This window comes from Larus michahellis, chromosome 18 (assembly GCF_964199755.1).
Source record: "Larus michahellis chromosome 18, bLarMic1.1, whole genome shotgun sequence".
Taxonomy (NCBI): domain Eukaryota; kingdom Metazoa; phylum Chordata; class Aves; order Charadriiformes; family Laridae; genus Larus; species Larus michahellis.
The window spans coordinates 3,027,740-3,045,703 of NC_133913.1; the positions used below are offsets into that span (position 1 = coordinate 3,027,740).

The window sequence follows — 17,964 nt, forward strand, 5'->3', positions numbered from 1 at the left end:
ATGAGGAGTCGTAATTAGACCGCTCGGAGGGAGAGCGTGTGGCAGCCGCCAGCACAGTTTTCCCTTTGATGGGAGCACTCGCGCCTCTCCCCGGTGCTGCGGGCGCTGCCGGGGTGAAGGGACAGGCAGGGCTGCCCTGTGTTTGTGTAGGGACATGGCTGAAACCTGTCCCGCTGCTCCCTCCCCTGCCCCTTCCCTGCCTCGGTCGTGCTGCCTGCGCAGGGGATTGCGCACCCAGGGCTGCGGCACGGCCGGGCCCTTCTCACGGGGCTTTTGGCGTTACGGAGTTTAAAACAGAATCACAGAATTGGGGGGGGGGCTGGAAGGGCCCTCTGGAGATCACCCCCTCCAACCCCCGGCCAGAGCAGGGTCACCCAGAGCAGGTGGCACAGGAACGCGGCCAGGCGGGGTTGGAATGTCTCCAGAGACGGAGACTCCCCCACCTCTCTGGGCAGCCTGTGCCAGGGCTCTGCCACCCTCACAGCAAAGAAGTTCCTCCTCCTGTTGAGATGGAACTTCCCAGGGGCAAGTTTGTGCCCGTTACCCCTTGTCCTGTCCCCGGGCACCACTGAGAAGAGCCTGGCCCCATCCTCCTGACACCCCCCTTGAAGTATTTATCAGCGTTGATAAGATCCCCCCTCAGTCGCCTTTTTTCCAGGCTGAAGAGACCCAAATCCCTCAGCCTTTCTCCATCAGAGAGGTGTTCCAGTCCCCTCAGCATCTCGGTAGCCCCATCTGTGCTCCCAGACATGCCATCGCAGGCACGACTCGGGCTCCGGCACCCCGAGGTGCTGCCAAGCCTGGCCCCATGGAGGGGCTCGCCGGAGGAGGCGGCGTTTCTGGGGGGCAGTGTGGCCCCTGCCTCCGGCTGCTCTGAGGCCGTTGCCACATCTGGCCACCGCGATTAGGGCTTGCTGGCCGGGGCGAGGCAGAGCCCTGGGGCTGGTGCTGCGATAAGGAGCTATCAGGCCCTGCACACGCGGGTCCCGCTGCTCGGGGAAGGGAAAACGCCGAGGGGGTTTTTGTTTAACACAGTTAGTTTGGAGCAAGAGTTGTTTCAGTTTGATAAATTTATATGTTGGGATAAACTTGCACATGGGTTACATCTGAGGATTTTCTTAGCCCAGAGTCACAGGAGTTATCTGCCCGGGGTTAAAGCCACGACTGAGGTTTGGGTGGCAGCTCCGCGTGCGTCAGGGTGAGGAGGGATGGGGCAGGAGGAGGATGGAGCTCCCGCGGGCACCGGCTGCTGAAGCCAACCATGAAACGAGCCCTGGATCCCTGCGGAGCCTCCTCTGCTCTCACCCTTCCCAGGAGTGGAGCCCTGTGCCCCCCCCTCCGCAGGGACGCCTGCGGTCGGACCCATCCTGGCCCCTCCGCGATTCCACCCCGAACTCCGGGATGAGAACGGACAATTCCTGGCAGGGCTTGCTGGGCTGGAGCAAGGAGCTGAGCAGGGTGTGATTCATGATCTAATCCTGAGGAGAGCGATTACACAGTCCCCTGTTCTCTTCCTGGCAGCCAAACGCCAAGTGAGAAATGGGTTACGTTGCCTGATTGCAGCGGTTCCTCAAAGCGAAGGGCTGGCGCTGGCACCCGCAGCCCAGAAATGTCACCCTGATAACGGCCGGGGAGCTGCGGGCACCATCGCAGCCCTGCGACGGGCAGCTGATTGCGGAGCAGGAACCTTCGGATTTTGGGACAAGCTGCCTCCAGCTGGGTGTCCCAGCCCCGGTCAGGAGGGGACCCGCACCCCTTCCCGAGTTTCCCCCCGCCCCCCCCGCAGCCAAACTCGTGGCATGGGACAGCATTTTGGGGGGGGCAGTTGAGGAACTTCTCAGGCCCTTCACCGGTGGGGGGGAAGGGCAGCAGCTGGAGCAAACATCACCCCGAATTTCCTCTCTCGTCTGCAGGGCCTCGCCAGGACCGGGACACTCCTCTGCTCCTCTGGGATCCTCGCAGGCATCTCGTTTCACGATGAAAACACTTGATAAGGGAGCAGGAGCCTACCAGAGACCGAGCCGAGATCCCTGCCCGGCTCCGTGTCTCTCTCCGAAGGGCTGGGGCTCGCTGCCAGCCTGGCCTGTGTCCCTGTGACTGGGCAGCGCGGGGCCTCTGGCGGGGACCCCCAGGGCAGGGGGTGCAGAGCCAGCCTGCGGGGACTCGGGCAGTGTTTTGGCTGGCCGGGAGCCCTGCTGCTGCTCGGAGCTGCGAGAGTTCGGTCTTGGGGCTGTCCGTCCCTGGGATGCCATCATGGACGTGCTGAGTCCGTCCCGCAGCTCCCGTGCCGAGCTGGGACTGGTATTCTCTCTTTGGGCTCCCCAGGCTGGGGACAGCCGAGCGGGATGTCCCCAGAGTACATGCCTGTCCCAGCGCAGTGGGAGCTCCTTCCCCACCCAGTGTCCGTTGTCCGGTTTAATTTGGGAAGCCTTCGGCATGTGCTGCGGTGCTGGAGTTGCTCCTCTGGTGGGTCCCGCTGCTGCCCCAGCCGCCAGGTTTCCTCCGCTCCCGCAGCTGCGGGGCGAGACGCGGCGCTGCCGGTCTTGTGGATCAGGCTGAGGAAGGACTGAAATCACCTCTGCTGGAAACTCCAGTCAGGACAGGATAAAAATAAAAGCAATTACTTTTTAAGCAGGGCGGTTTTTAAAGCTGACACGTTACGTGATTTAAAGCTGCAGCGTCGTGTGCTGTGATGGGTCCCGAGGAGAAGCCGAAGGGGCCTGGGGACGGCTCTTCGCACGCCTCCTCCTGCCCTCCCGGGCTGGGATAGGGATCGCCCAGCTCCTGCGTGGGCTCATCGCTTTGTGCAGCCTGCGAGATGCTCGAGGAGAGAGTTCAGCAGGTGCAGGAAGGGCTGAGAGACGCAGCGTTGGCAGCAGTGAGGGGATCGGGGTGCACTTCTTTCTGGCAGTGGACCCGGGGAGAAGAGGGCGGGTTCTGGGCAGGTCTGGGGCAGGGTTCATCCGAACAAAGCCCGTTGTTCGGCAGAGCTGAGTCAAACCGTGTCACATCTTACAACACCAGCGTCTCCCGTGGCTGGGCTAGTGCCAGCCCCACACCCATCACCCACCTGCCCCGGCCTTTTGTCCCTGGCAGCCCCGGTGCCCCCACAGGCAGCAGGCAGAGCCCCATGGGGTGTCCGGTGCTGAGCACACATCTTTCAGACGGCGGTGGCTGTTCCCCCAGGACTGTACCCCATGCATGCTCTGGGGAGCACGGGACCGGGTGAGGATGCGGTCACTGCTCTTGGCTCGCAGGCAGGCGGCTCAGCTGGGAGACGTGGGTCAAAGCCCTTCCTGGGAGGTGGCACCGGCTCCTCAGGTGAGTCGGAGAGCAGGGCTGGGCGAGCAGGGTCACAGCAGGGACCAGCACTGGGACACCCAGCCAGGCCAGGGCTTCCGTAGGAACAAGGTTGCATTAAAAGCTTCTCCCTCCTCCTGGCAGACAGGGGGATTTGTGGGGCTGCGGCGGTGCGGGACGTGGCCTGTAGCCCCCATCACCCAGCGTCAACCTGCGTTTGCCAGGTCAGTGTTTGAGGAGGATGTGGCCGTGCTCCCGCGTTGATCCTCTCCTTAATGTTTCCTGTATCGTTGAGTAGAAACAATCTGACCTTAGGGAAAAGAAATTAGCGCCGGCCTCAATTGCTTTGTGTTTTGTGTAAACAGCCTCACCGGGTAGAACAACCTCCTCGTTTAACCTGGGGAGACAACAAGCTCTTGTCCGGGCTCTTGGCTCGCACAGGGCTGACACACACACTCGTATCTTCCTATTGCCATGACCCTAATTTCGGGATTTTGGACTGCAGTAAACCCGGGGAGGAACAGCCGGCCGGGCCGGGCTGATCCCGGTGAGCGGGACGGGGCTTTTCCCCAACACGCTGCTCCGGAGCCCCGGGTCAGAAGCTCCGAGGAAAGTCTAAACCAGGCACTTTCTGACGGCTCGGCCGAGGCGGTGTCACCCGCCTGGGGCTTCGGTCACAGCGGCCCCATCGCCAGGGGCCCTGCGGGGGGAAGGGACTGCCCTGCGGGGATGGGGGGACGGGACCTCGGAGCCCCCGGATCGGCGCGGCGCCGGTACTCGGACGGCAGCTGGGCAGGGTCCCCCCGGGGGGGCCCACGGTCCCCGGGACGGGGCCAGGGTGCGGGGCTCTCTGCCCGCAGCCCGTGTCCGCTGCCGCAGTGCTGGGCGCCGTCCCGGGCCGGTGCCCGGTGGCGGGGCCGGTGGCGCAGCGCTGGCGGGGGGCGGCGGCCGCGCGGGGGCGGTCCCGGGCGGGGCGGGGGCGGGGCCGCCGGGCGGGGCCGCGGCGGGGCCGGTGCCGGTGCCCGGTGCGGGGTTCGGCGGTCGGCGCTGGCTGCGGGGCCGCGGCGGCACCAGGTGCGAAGCTGCGCGGGAGCGGCCGCCGCGGGCCGGGCTGAGCCGATGCTGGCGGCCGAGCCCGCCGCCGCCGGAGCCATGTCCCAGCCCGAGGCGGAGAGGGCGGGCGGCGGCTCCGCGCCGGAGCCGGAGCCGGAGCCGGAGCCGGGGCCGGGGCTCCCCGGGAGGGCCCCGCACCGCAGCCGCGGTCGGCGGCCCTCGGGGCGCGACTCCCGCCGCGCCTCCTCCCGCTTCAACCGGCGGAGCTCGGCCGAGCTGGAGCTGCTGGGCTACCCGGCGCCGGCCGGGGAGCGCGGGGGGTCGCCGCCGCCGGCGGTGGCCGGCGGTCGCCGGGAGCCGGAGGAGACGGAGAGCGAGGAGGTGGAGACGCGCGCCGTCGCCACCTCCCCCGACGGCCGGTTCCTCAAGTTCGACATCGAGATCGGCCGCGGCTCCTTCAAGACCGTCTACAAGGGGCTGGACACGGAGACCACCGTGGAGGTGGCCTGGTGCGAGCTGCAGGTACGGCCGCCCGCGCCCCTGCCCCTGCCTGTCCCCGCAGACCTCCGCCTCGGGGGAGGGGGCCGTTGGACCCTTCTTCGTCCAGTTTCCCCGGTGTGGGCAGCCCCCCACTCCCGGCCCGGAGCCCCTCTGCTTGCTGCTACCCGCCCGGGCTGCCGTGCGGGAACCCGGGGCATTTCCGCAGGGCTGGAGCTGGTGCCAGAGCGCGCAGGGACCCGGGATCCCCTGGTTCTGGCTGGCACGTCGGTGCCCTTCTGCAGTCAGGCTGCAGCGGCAGAGCAAAGCAGGGGGCCTGCAGCCGGGCTCGGGGCCCCCTCGCTGCCCTGTGCCCACCTCTCCCGGTGCCGCGCGGGGCTCTTGGCCCGGGCCCAGGCTCCTGCTTAGCGCTGCTGCTCCGGGCCCTCCTGCCCGTCACGTGCTGTTTTCCATTTGCCTTCTTGCTGCCTGCGCTATGGAGCGCACCAAGGCGCCCGCGCTCCCGGTGCCAGTGCCCGCTCCGGGGGTTTACAGGTGGATGCAGGACGGCCTGCCAGGGCTGAGCACCCCCCTGCCTCTTCCGTGCCCGTCAGCTTGCGGCTTTCCCTTTGGAAGGGCAGTGAGGGCAGGGGTGCCCTCTCCTGTGCCGACCTCCGCGCGCGCCTGTGCCAGCGCTGGAGCTGGCTGCGCGGTTTGCTCCGATAGCCCTCGGCATGCTCTGGGGCACGTGCCTGCAGCGCGCCTGGGGCTGGGCGTCAGTCGGGAGCAGGGTACGGCGCGACCTTGGTGCGCTCCGGCTGCTTGTCCTTGGCTGAAGCGGTGTCTGCGGGCACCTGTGTGTGGCTCCTGCGATGCTGCCAGGAGCTCCCCGCTGGGAGCACCAGGACTTCTGGTTTTCCAGGTCCCTGAGCAGCGTCCCCATCTCCTCTTTGCTACCAAGGTCCTCCATCCCCTTTCCTGCCCCACAGCCCGGCAGCAGGATGCTAAAAGCGGGATGCTGAGGGCAGCAGTGAGGATATTGCCCCTGCAACAGCTTCTCCCGCTCATTGCTTTTGATGTGCCTGATGATGTCCACAGAGATGCACAGGGAGAGCCGTGCCGTGGGGCTCCCTTTTCTCCTTGGAGCCCCCAGGGAGGGGCTTCTGCAAAGTCCAAAGTTTCCAACAGGCTCCTGACCCTGGGGTGGCTGCTGTGGCTGGAAGGTCCAAGTCCTTGTTTACACAGAAAAACGTGTCTTGCGAGTTTGTTGTCTTGTTCCTAAAACCTTGGTGCAGCTGCAGGCGGCTGCCTGGGCCGGGTCCGTGGGGTGGCTGCAGCCCAGTAGCGCAAGGAGAGATGCTGAGATAGTGGCGGGCGATTTCTGAGGGGCCGACTGTGGCCTCTCGGCCAGGAAGGTGAGGTCTTGGGCCTCCGCCTGCCTTCGTGGCTTGCACAACTGCTTCAGCTGGCGGCTGAGAGCCGGCTCAGCGCTCCCTCCCTCCCTCCTGTGGCCCCACTGCTCCGTCAGAGCGCTCCTGATCTCCGTTTGAGTCCCGTGTCCCTCCGGTGGCAGGGGAAGAAGCAGCCCCCTGGCAGGGAAGGGCTCTCCTTGGCGAGCCCAGGACCTTCTTGGGATGAGTCAGCTGTGCCCAGCGCTGCCCTCCTGGCTGGCTCCGTGTCCCTCCCTGCGGGTCTCAGCCCCTGGCTGCGGACGTGCCCCAGCTCCCCTGCACTGGCAGCCGGCACGCGTGGCTCCCTCCCTGCCCTCCTGCTCGGGCTGCGCTGCCCTGCGGGGTCCCTGTCCCCAGCCCGCTGTGTCAGAGCAGCTCCTGAGTGTCTGCTGGGGCTGGATGCGGCTCCCGGTGCCTGTCCTGCAGCCCAGGGCAGGGGCTGCCTGCACATGGGGCTCTGTTTGGCAGGGGCGCAGGCAGGCAGGGGCGCAGGCAGGCAGGGGCGCAGGCAGGGTGTGCCTGCCGCTGCACGGGCAGCTCTGGTGTCTCGCGAGGTGGCTGTCGGGGGGACAAGGCTGCCCCCTCCCAGGAGGAGGGAAGGGGGTGAAGAAGCAAAACTGCTCCTGTGCCCGGAGTCCCCCAGGCTCACATCCCAGCCCTGCGAGCCCACCGGGCCGGTGTGGGCTGGAGCTGCGGGAGCCGCTGGCTTGGCTCACAGGGAGCTGGCGCGGGATGTGTGCGGAGCAGTCGGGGTCCTGCCGGGACCGTCCCATGAGCCTGCCCCGGTGCCTGGGAGACCCAGCAGCCCCCGCTCCCCTCCATCGCCAGCCAGCACCCTCCCAGCTGCCGGTGAGAGCCCCTCGAAGGCGGCCGGCGCGGGCAGCCCCGGTCCCGCTCCCACCCTACGCAGCCCTGGCGCCAGCCCCCCATCACCCCCCCAGCCCTCTCCTTTCCCCAGCCCACTGACGGCTCTTTATCCAGTGTCTCTTGTCCCAAAATCCACGTCCCACAAGGGGCTGAGAGCACAGAAGCAGACTTTTAAAAGTTTGGTTTTTTTCAGCAATCGTGCAAAGAATCAGACACTGTGACACAAATATGGGATTTGGAACCGCAAATAAAAATGGTTGTGGTTCTGCCCTTTTAAAAATAGCTTTGTCCTGTGTCTTTCACAGTTCTCCTTTTATTGCCTTTCAATTCTAAATGAATACCTAACCTCAGCCCTGACCTGTTCCGGTCCGGAGAGCCTCGTCCAGCTGCCGTGATGGCTCCTGATCCCAAATCCCAGCTCTCCGTTCCGTCCTTGCCCTGCCCTTCCCTCCCCGGTGCCTGGCGACCTGGAGGCCGTTTTTCCTGTCCCCTGCCTTCCTGTGGGACCCCTCTGGGGACCTGCCCACCCCCGTCCCCCCGTCCCACTGCCCCCCAGTCCTGAATGTGGCGTCTGTCTTCGCCTCCTGCCCGCGTCCCGCAGCCCTGCTGTGACCTGTTTGTGCTTTCCAGCTTTAGACTGGGCACTATTTCTGTTGATAGGTGCTGCGGGCGGCGGGGAAGGAGGAAGCGGGGAGGAAACTGGAGGCCCGGAGCGGGATTGAGCTGTAAATACCTGGCCGTGAGCGGTTTTCCTGCGGGTCCCCTCGGGCAGCCTGGGCGGCAGGCGCTGCCGTGCCTCCCCCAGTCCCTTGCCCAGCTCGAGCAGGTGACCCCAGCCGGACACCCCGGGAGCTGTGGGGCATCTTTCTTCCTAAATTCCTGCACCTTCCCCAAATCCCGTCCATCGCCTGCCTGCGCTGTGGTTGGGAATAGTGCTGTGACTGAGCCTGGCGAGCTCCCCGGGAGCTCTGCCTGTCCGGGAGATGAACCCAGGAGACCGGAGGGATTTGCTCGACAGGGGTCCGGTGGGCTTGGAAACACGAGTGTGGGCACGCTCGAGCACCTGTGAGCGTACGCGAGGTCACCGCTCGCCAGGTGGTGGGGCGCAGCCCCATGGAGGGCAGCGGTGGGGCACAGGTACCCACCGCTGCCGTAGTGCTGGCTCCTCAGCTGGGGGGCTCAGGGTCTCCCCACGGCTGGCGGTATGGCCGGAGGGAGGGCACAGGGTGACATCCAGCGCCTGCTCCGCACCCACCATGGCATCGCTATGAATGTTCCTTCGGTGCATGAGTGTCCCCTTTCCGGTGCGACTGTCGGCCCCGCACAATGGGGCTCGCGTGGGTTGCCGGGACCCCCTGCCCAGGGCCCTGCGAGGGCTGCGGACCCTGTGCTGAGCGCTGGGGAGAGCCTCCTGCCGCGGGGGTGAGCGCCGTCCTCGGCCACTGTGCCTGGCCCTCCCTCCTCCTGCGCTGGCCCCGGCTCCCGCTGCTGGCCGTGCTGAGCTCCCCGGCAGCCAGCTCCTGGCTGGGATGGGGCTGGACCGCTGCCACCCAGCTCCTCACCCGGCCCCGCGCCGCCATCCCCAGCGTCCTCCTCTGCCCTGCGCGAGGTGCTGCTCGGAAAGGACACGGTGTCCCTGCGTGCCATGCGGGGCAGTGGGGCTCTGCTGGCAGCGCTGCCCGCCCCGGTGCCCAGTCCTGGGTTGAGCAGCTCCTCCGGCTGGGCTGGGGCCCAACTGGGCTCCACTCCCCGCTGCTGGTACTCGGTGGGGAGTGTCGGGACACCCAGCAGTGGGACCGGTGGCCACTTCGGTCATGCGGGAAGAACGGTGCCGGGCGAGCCCAGCCATCCTGGTACAGGATGGGGGATGAGCTCGACTCCCCCAGCCCTTGCTCCGGCCACCCAGCGAGAGGTGGCCTCGTGCTGGGGGTTCTGCCTAGGGTGGGGGGTGGCTCGGCGGGGGCTGCACTGGCATCACCGCTCCAAGCGGGGTCCCCTCTTTCTGAGCTGGGAGAGCCGTGGCCACTTATGACTCCCTCCCTGCCCCTGTTTGTAGCCCGCGTGGGCTTCCCCCATGCCCTTGCAGGTTTGCGGGGTGCAGCGAAGCCTCCGGGCTCCTCGGTGGGGAGTGGGGGGTCTGAGGGCGGCCGTGGCACAGGGCAGGGCAGCGGGCGTGCTGCTGGGCTGCGCGGGGGCTTCGGTTGCTGTTTTCCTCCTCGGGTATGAAAGGTCCCATTCATCCCACTGCAGCAGGGCTCAGGTTCTCATCTGGGCTGAGCCGGGTCCCTGAGCGTGTGTTAAAAGCAGAGGGGATTATGGAGCGGCTCCAGCCCGGCCGTGGGGCCGGCTGTGATGCAATGAAAATATTACGAAAGCTGCCCGGGCTGATGGATGGCGGCTGCCAGCCAAGGAGCTGAGCACGGCTTTGGCAGCGCCCGGCGGTGGGAGAGCAGTGGCCGCCTGCGGCAGCTCCGGTTCCCTCGGCCCCTGAGCGGGGGCCGGATGGGGGTCCCGGCTGGGCAGCCCCGGGCTTCACCGTGGCCGGGCCCTTCGGGGTCCTGGGCTGTGCTGGAGTCATCACAGGGGGTGCTGCTCCTGCTCCCACTCTCACTCCCACTCCTGCTCTTGCTCCCACCCCTGTTCCCATTCCCGCTCCTGCTCCTGCCCGGGGCTCGGCGCTCGCAGCTGCCCATGCTCAAGGCAGGACCCGTCTCCATCTGGGTCTGTCCGGCTCCCCCCTTCCTGCTGCGTCCCTCCAGGACGAGGGGGCTGCATCCTCCCTGCTGGCCCCGGCCCCAGCTCCACTCAGTGCCCGTGTCAGCGCTTGGCTTCGGTTTCCACTTTAATTAACTCGAGCAGGAGGAACATGGAAAAACCTGCGCTGGTGCCTCCCCCGCCTGCTTTCCCCAACAAAGGCCTCATTGAGGCTGGCCCGGCACCCTGCCATGCCGGTGGCCCGGTGCTGGAGCCGGTGATGCCCCGGCGGGGGGCAGGGCTGCCCTGGGGGGCAGAGGGGCCGCAGCCGTCGGGGTTGCATGGGGCATGCTGGCGGGCACTGCAGAGCCCCCGCGCGTCCTCTCGGCTGGGTGGTTGCAGGCTGGGCACCCCCGTCCGGCGGAGGGGTGGTGGGCACCGGCTGGGGGCAAAGGGCAGCAGATGCCCCGGCGCAAGGCAGCTTTCGGGGCAGGGAAGCAGACGGACTTCTCGATGCGCGGTCTGTCGTGGGAGACTGTGGCCTCTCTCCCCAAACCAGGGAAGAGCGGCTCCATCCGGAGCAGCGCCATGGAGGGACGGGGTGCTGGCACTGCCTGGGTGGGGTGAGACCATGGACTGGGGTGGCCCCAGCCCCGCGTGAGCCCGTGCTGGGGGGCAGCAGGTCTGACCCCGGCTCTGCTCTGGGGGCCACAGCAGCCCCCGCTGCCTCGTATGTAGGGAGCGGGGACAAGGATGTGAGGGGCTCTCATAAGCCAGGGCACCCCCCTGTGCTTGCCGGGGCCCCCATGGGCCCCCCTCACCTCCCCGCTGGCCCCCTGCAGACACGGAAGCTGTCGAAGACGGAGCGGCAGCGGTTCAGCGAGGAGGTGGAGATGCTGAAGGGGCTGCAGCATCCCAACATCGTCCGCTTCTACGACTCCTGGAAGTCGTCCATCAAAGGCCAGATCTGCATCGTGTTGGTCACAGAGCTCATGACGTCCGGCACCCTGAAAACGTGAGCGGGGACCACCAGGTCGGGGTGTGCAGGGGAGGGGACGGGGTCCTGGCGGTGACGGGGAGGTGAGGGACAGGTCTGCACCCCCGCTCCTGGGCAAAGGACGTGAGCATTCGGGTGGGGACGACGGGCTGTGGTGGGCTCGGGTGGGATGTGGGCTGACGACGGGGCAGGGCTGGGAGCTGGAGACAGCCCCATGGTTCCCCCGGCAGTTATCTGAAGCGGTTCAAGGAGATGAAGCTGAAGGTGCTGCAGCGCTGGAGCCGGCAGATCCTCAAGGGGCTGCATTTCCTGCACACCCGCTCGCCCCCCATCATCCACCGCGACCTCAAGTGCGACAACATCTTCATCACGGGCCCCACCGGCTCCGTCAAGATCGGGGACCTGGGCCTGGCCACGCTCAAGCGAGCCTCCTTCGCCAAGAGCGTCATAGGTGGGGTCCCGGCGCGGCCACGGCAGGGACGGGTTGCGGCTGCCCCGCGGTGGCTGCGGGGGGGTGGGCGCCCCGGGGGGTGCTCATCCTGCTGCCGCCCCCAGGCACCCCCGAGTTCATGGCGCCAGAGATGTACGAGGAGAAGTACGATGAGGCGGTGGACGTCTACGCCTTCGGGATGTGCATGCTGGAGATGGCCACCTCGGAGTACCCCTACTCCGAGTGCCAGAACGCCGCCCAGATCTACCGCAAGGTCACCTCGGTGAGCGGCCCCCGGGCTGGGGCGGGCAGGGGGGGTGTCCTGGGAGCGGGGTGAGGGGCTGGGGGGGCTGTCGGATGGAGCTGTCGTGCCTCGCTGCCCGCAGCGTGTCACCCTGCAGGTTGTGCGAGCAGCTGGAAATAGTCAGGGAGGTGAGAGGGAGCCGTGCCGGGGCGGCGGGGCTGCAGCTTGGCCAGACCCCGCGTTCCTCGCCCTGCGCCAGGCGCTGCCAGCGCGTTAATGGGGTGGAACGGCAGCGAGTGGCTCGGCCACCCCATGCCCGAGGCACCGCGGCCGGTCCCGGACGGCTCCTGCCCGCTGGGGTGGAAACTCGGAGCTCCGGGGCCTCCTGGCCCAGGTTCTGTGCAGGCACGCGTGGCCTGGCCGCGGGAGCCATGGCCAGCCAGTGGGGTCCTGGGCTGGGAGCCCTGTCCCCACGTGTCCCCCGCTGCCAGCGGGGCTGTGCCTGGGGGCTGCGGGGCCACGGCTGCCCGGGGGTGTCTGGCGGCTCCGCAGCCCCGCAGAGCCCAGGTTCTGCCCCGGGCCCTGGAAACCCGGTGCTGAGGCAGGGTCCGGCGCAGGAACCTCTGACACCCGTCGCCCCTAGGGCCTGAAGCCCAGCAGTTTCTACAAGGTGAAGGTTCCGGAGCTGAAGGAGATCATCGAGGGCTGTATCCGCATGGACAAGAACGAGAGGTGGGGTGGGGGGAGTGGGGGCCGGGGCGGCAGAGCCCCCTCTGGCCCCCGGCCCCGTGCTGAGCCGCGCTCCCCGCAGGTACACCATCCAGGACCTGCTGGAGCACTCCTTCTTCCAGGAGGACACCGGGGTGCACGTGGAGCTGGCCGAGGAGGACGATGGCGTCAAGTCTGGGCTCAAGCTCTGGCTGCGCATGGATGACACGAAGAAGCTGCACGGCAAGTACAAGGACAACAACGCCATCGAGTTCCTCTTCGAGCTCTACAAGGACGTGGCGGAGGAGGTGGCCCAGGAGATGGTAGGTGCAGGGACAGCGGGACCGGGGGTGCCGTGGGGTCCCCACGCCCTGGCGTGATGACCCCAATCCCACGCAGGTGGTCCTTGGCTTCGTCTGCGAGGCCGACTACAAGCTGGTCGCCAAGGCGGTGCGGGACCGTGTGGTCGCCATCAAGCGCAAGCGGGAGAAGCTGAAGCGCGCCCAGGACGTGCCGTCGCCTGCGGAGCCGGAGCAGCCACCAGGCGTCCTGCGGCTGCTGGAAGAGCTCAAGTCCCCGCTGCCACCAGGTGCCCCCGCGCCCACCCCGGCCACCGCTGGCTCCGGGGACTCCGTCTTCAGCAGCACCTTCCCCCCGGAGCCCGAGGAGCCCGAGGCCGACCAGCACTTCGCCTACCGACACACCAGCTACTCCTCGGCCACCTGTGCGTGGGCGCCGGGCAGGGGGACAGCAGGGTGACGCGGGGTGGGAGGCGGGCAGGGGGGTCCCTGCTGGGGGTCCCTCCCCACCTCCAGCCGTGCCACGCAACCAGCCCCAAAGCTGTTTCCCGGGGGTGCAAGCCTGGGAGTGGGCTCTGGCTCCGGCCACCCTCACACAAGTGTTTCCCCTGCAGCCGACTGCGAGACAGATGGCTACCTGAGCTCCTCCGGCTTCCTGGACTCCCCGGCCCCGGCCCATCGCAGCTCCTCAGCAGGGGACCCTGCCAGCCCGCCCCCTGCCCGTTCTGCACGCTGCTTCCCCACGGTAAGCAGGGCCCCGCGGGGCTGGGGGTTGCGGCAGCCACGGCGCCGGCTCACGCCACCCTCTCCCCGCAGAGCATCGCGGTGCAGCTGCCCACCGAGCGCCTTCCCCCCGCCAGCGGCTTCTCCTCCCCGGTGGACAGGTGAGGCCATGGGGATCCAGCAGGGGTTGCGGGGGGAGCGCGGCAGGGAACGGCTGCGCTGACGGTCCAGTGCTGGGGCTTCCCGCAGCTATGCCTCAGACGTGGCGTCCGGCATGAGCGACGGCTGCGAGGGGCTCTCGGCCAGCGAGCGGGGCACCGAGGTGCCGCCCAAGCGAGCCTCGGGGAAGCTGCTGCGGCGCCGAGCCCGGTCCCGGCTGCGCATCACCAACGTGAGGGCTGCAGGCGGCGGGCGGGTGGGGGGACAGGCGCTCCCCGGGCTGACCACCCCCGCCGCCCACAGATCTCCGACAAGAATGACCGGGTGGTGGAGTGCCAGCTGCAGACCTACAACAACAAGATGGTGACCTTCAAGTTCGACCTGGACGGGGACAACCCGGAGGAAATTGCAGCCGTCATGGTGAGCGCGGGGCGGGTGCGCGGTGGGGTCCTGCCTGCCAGGCCGGGCACCGACCGGCCCCTCTGCCCCCAGGTCCACAACGAGTTCATCCTCAAGTCGGAGCGGGACGGCTTCATCCACCGCATCCGGGACATCATCCACCGCGTGCAGACCCTGCTGCGCAAGGACGGACGCAGCGCCGCCGAGCTGCCCGAGAGCCCCGAGGCCGAGCGCAGCGGGGGCAGCCCTGTGAGTGCCCACCCCGGCCCTGGCAGCGCTGGGGCGGCAGCCGACGTTGAGCGCGGCTGGGGGTGCTGCCCGGCCCCGGGGAGCCCTGCGGGGAGGGGGATGGGGTGCAGCATCCTCCAGCCCCATTGCCTGCAGCTCCAGGTCACTTGCCTGCTACTGCGATGGGTGGCGGTGCCCCCCTGCCCGATGGAGCCACTGGCTCCCTGCACATCGTGGGGCTGGGGTGGGGGGCTTGGCTCAGCCTGTCCTGGGTGTCTGCCCCAGTGCTGGGCTCAGCCATATCCCACTCCGCAGGCGGACCTGCAGCTGCAGGAGCTCTCGCGCTCCGTCTCCTCCTCGTCCTCGCTCAGCGGTACGTCTCTGCCCCTCTGCAGCCCTTCCCGTCCCCCATAGCCCCGTGCAGGGCGGGTGACAGTCCTGGCTGAGCCCAGGGGGTCCCATGGGGCACATCCTGCCTGGGCTGAGTGTCCGCTCTCACCCCTGTGCCGCAGACCTGGGCTGCACCAGTCCCAGCCTCTCGGTCCAGTCCCCCGTCCTGCCATCGCTGAGCAGCTCCCTGTCGGAGAACGACCTCACCAGCCCCGCGGAGCCGCCGGCAGCTCCAGCCCAGGAGCCGCGACCGACACTGCTGGGCTCCCCCGCAGGTACCAGCCCTGGCAGGGCCAGGCACCTCCGTCCCTCCGGGGTTGCCGTCCGCAGCACTTTGGCCCGGGCTGTCGGGGTGGAGGGGGCTCATGGGGGTCCGGGGCTGCTCCTGACGCTCCTCTCTCCACAGGCTCCGTACAGACCTGGCCCCTCGTCTCGACGGCTCCCCCCTGGCTGACGGCGTCACCTGCATTACCAGCGTTCCCGCAGACCCCCCCAAGCACCCCGGGGGGGCCTGTCCCACCGGCCCTGCCCCAAGCCCTCCTGTCCCCACTGCCGCTCCCGCTCCCCACTTCCCCTGTCCCCAGCGGGCCCAGCAGCCCCCTGAGCCCCCCTGTGACCAGCACAGCCTGGTCCCCCACTGCCCCCCTCCTCTCCCTGGCCAACGTCTTCTCCCTGGCAGTGATGAGCGTGGCGCACACGCTGCTGCCCGCTGTCTCCTCCATCGCCAGCTCGGGTGGGCACTTCTACCCCTCGCTGCTGCCGCGGCCGCAGAACCTCGTCCTGGGGCCCCCGCGCTTTGTCTACCCTGACCCTGCCAGCATGGCCAAGCCAGCCCCGGCCTCTGGTGGGACCCTGGAGTCAGTGGGGGCAAATGTACCCACTGCCGGGGGACCCGTGCCATTCCCTCCCCCAGCACCAGCCCCACCGTGCCCCGCAGGCAGCGAGGCTGCGGGGAGTCCCCTGCCATCACTAAGCACATCCACGCCCGGGAGCCCGGAGGGCAGCACGGTGAGTATAGGGGTGGCGGGGCTCCCCGGGGTCACTTAAGGTGGGGCTGAGTATGGGGGCGGCAGGTTGTCACTGCAGCTGCTGCCCTGGGATGGAACAGGGAGCCCCATGGGGTGGGCAGTCCCTGGGATGCAGGGGGAGCTGAGCAGGCGGTGGGTCCCAGGGTGTGGGAGGAGACATGGGGGGACCCGGGGTGGGGCGGCTGACGGTGCTTGGGTACCTGCAGGTGTCGCCCGGCTCCCCCAGGCCCAGCCACCCACTCATCATCTCGGAGTCGCCAGCCCCTGGCGTGCCCAAAGCCCGGCTCTCGCCCATCAAGGAAGGTGAGATGGGGAACGGCTGAGGCTGTGCTGTGTGGCCGTGTCTGCGCCGGGCACCACGACGTCCCTGCCAGCCCATGTGCCCCAAACCCACCAGCTGCCCCCTGTCCCCAGCAGAAGCCAAGCCCCAGATCCTGGGCCGGTTCCAAGTGATGCCAATCAGGGACCCAGTCGCGACCTCCTCGGTGCCGGGCAGCAGTGAGGGCAGCAGCGAGGGTGAGCAGCGTGGTGCGGAGCCGGCAGCGAGCGGCTCCCCCCTGCCCGCGGCCCCCGACACAGAGAGCAGCTCAAGCAGCGACTCGGACTTGGCGCTGGAGCGGGTGGAGCAGGACCCGGAGGCCGAGGAGGGCACGGTGGCACCGCCGGAGAGCGACCGGGAAGGTGCCGGGGAGGAAGGCACAGAGAGCGTGCCGCAGGCCATGGTGAGCCAGGTGTGGCTGAACTACTCCCGCAGCTTGTCCTACCTGAGCAGCGACGACACCGAGAGCGAGGACGAGGAGATCTGGGAGGAGCTGCAGAACCTGCGCCAGAAGTGAGCAACCCCACGGCAGGAGGGGGAGCAGGGCGGTGGGCTGCAGCGGGAGGCAGGAGGGGGAGCAGGGCGGTGGGCTGCAGCGGGAGGCAGGAGGGGGAGCAGGGCCGTGGGCTGCAGCGGGAGGCAGGAGGGGGAGCAGGGTGGTGGGCTGCAGCGGGAGGCAGCGCAGGGGCTGCAGGAGGGGACAGATCTTTCCACCTGCCCCAGACGGGAGGACGGAGCCCTGGCTTAGCCAGGCACGGTGCAGGGCTCGGCTGCAGCCCCCTTGGCTGCAGCTCCCGTCTCCTCCCCAGGCACCTGGCCGAGGTACAGCTGCTGCAGAGTGCCCAGAAGAAGGAGATCGAGGAGCTCTACCTGCGGATGGGGAAGCAGCCACCGCTGGGCATCGTCTCCCCCGCCGCCATGCTCTCCAGCCGCCAGCGACGCCTCTCCAAGGGCAGCTTCAACCCCTCCCGCCGCAACAGCCTGCAGCGCCTGGAGCTGGCGCAGCCCCCAGGTACCACCCCCACCACCCCCACTCCCTCCTGGGACCCCCGTGGGCTGGGCAGGGGCTGCGGGATGGGAATCCCCAGGGCTAAGGGGGGTCGGTCCTGGGCGAGGCACAGCTCTGGGCCCCCACCAGTGCCCCCAGCTCAGGGCCGGTCTATCCCAGCAGGCATCATGCGCCGTAACTCGCTGAGCGGCAGCAGCACCGGCTCGCAGGAGCAGCGGCTCAGCAAGGGGGTGACCTTCGCTGATGACTTCGGCCGGATGGTAAGGGGCAGGGGGCCAATCCCACTGCCGGTGGCCCCATGGGGCTCCCAGCAGGCCCTGGCTCACCGCTGCTTCTCTCCCCAGTAGCCAGAGGGCCAGGAGTGACTTCATGAACTACCTCAACCAAGTGCCTGCTGCCCTGGGGGTGGGCAAGAGCCCCTGCACCTCCCGGAAGGACAGCGATGGCCCTGGGGGCAGCCGGTGCCCTCGGGACAAGCCAGCTGGGTGCCCACCCCGGGGACCTGGCGCCTGCCTCCTTGCCCCTGTGCCTCTGTCACAGGGAGGGCAGGCCTGTCCCATGCTTGTCCTCCCCTCTCCTCCCTCCTTGTCCTCCCCTGGCCCCCTCCCACTGTTCCCAACCCCTTTGCTCAAGCCCGGCCCCAGCTGCAGGATCCCTGTAAGGCGCTGCCATCCTCCACGGCTTTACTTCGAGCTGAACCTGCGCAAGCAGAACTGGGCCAACTGCCACCCTGCCCCGAGCAGAACCTGCCCCTCTCCGCATCCCCGTCATGATACATCCCCACCCCTGCCACCACGCAGTCCTCCAGCCCCGATCCCTCCGTGGGACCACGCGCGGGGCTTGATCTGCCACCCTGGGGCTGCCCTGCTCGCTGCTGCCCTCGTCCCGCTCTGCGCAGCTGGGAACAAGCTGGCTGCAGAGCAGGAAGAAGCTTCCCTGGGTCCCATAACGTGATGGGGCCGGTGCACCAGCAACAGCAGGGGGTGCACTTTGTTACAAACTGATGTCTGGAAAGTGTTTTCATAAATACAAATTAAATACAAATGGGGTCTGTCTGTGTCTGTTCAGTGGGATGTGTAACCGTCCTTGCCCTTGGTTCATGATAAAACAGAAAATTCCCCCACCTCAGCAGTGACTTGAGTGGGCGGTGAGATCCTGAATTGGACTCTGGCCACCCACTGCTTTAACA

General features: G+C 68.1%; 1 protein-coding gene across 8 annotated transcripts; it reads left to right on the plus strand.

The window, feature by feature from the left end:
- Nucleotides 1–4,313: 4,313 nt before the first annotated feature.
- WNK4 (WNK lysine deficient protein kinase 4) lies at nt 4,314–17,842 on the plus strand. Of its 8 annotated transcripts, none has more exons than XM_074562234.1 (20): nt 4,314–4,875; nt 10,685–10,857; nt 11,070–11,290; nt 11,395–11,552; nt 12,157–12,245; nt 12,325–12,544; nt 12,621–12,945; nt 13,135–13,265; nt 13,337–13,404; nt 13,493–13,634; nt 13,706–13,822; nt 13,895–14,050; nt 14,345–14,402; nt 14,542–14,694; nt 14,826–15,427; nt 15,654–15,750; nt 15,862–16,279; nt 16,576–16,778; nt 16,935–17,035; nt 17,120–17,842. In XM_074562234.1, the coding sequence occupies exons 1-20, from the start codon at nt 4,420–4,422 to the stop codon at nt 17,120–17,122; spliced, it is 3,891 nt and encodes a 1,296-aa protein (XP_074418335.1). In that variant the 5' UTR covers nt 4,314–4,419; the 3' UTR covers nt 17,123–17,842. The 8 variants fall into 8 exon arrangements, with proteins under 8 accessions (XP_074418335.1, XP_074418338.1, XP_074418336.1 ...); XM_074562237.1 differs by having other exon boundaries at nt 16,938–17,035; XM_074562235.1 differs by having other exon boundaries at nt 15,865–16,279.
- The last annotated feature ends 122 nt before the right edge of the window (nt 17,843–17,964 follow it).

Bases quoted from the DNA above. Each gene is read 5' to 3' on its own strand.
- WNK4 (XM_074562230.1), top strand. From the start codon at position 4,420: ATGCTGGCGGCCGAGCCCGCCGCCGCCGGAGCCATGTCCCAGCCCGAG. The intron at 12,946-13,134 runs GTGCGTGGGCGC...TTTCCCCTGCAG, and splicing joins CAGCTACTCCTCGGCCACCT to CCGACTGCGAGACAGATGGC. The intron at 16,779-16,934 runs GTACCACCCCCA...GGTCTATCCCAG, and splicing joins GGAGCTGGCGCAGCCCCCAG to CAGGCATCATGCGCCGTAAC.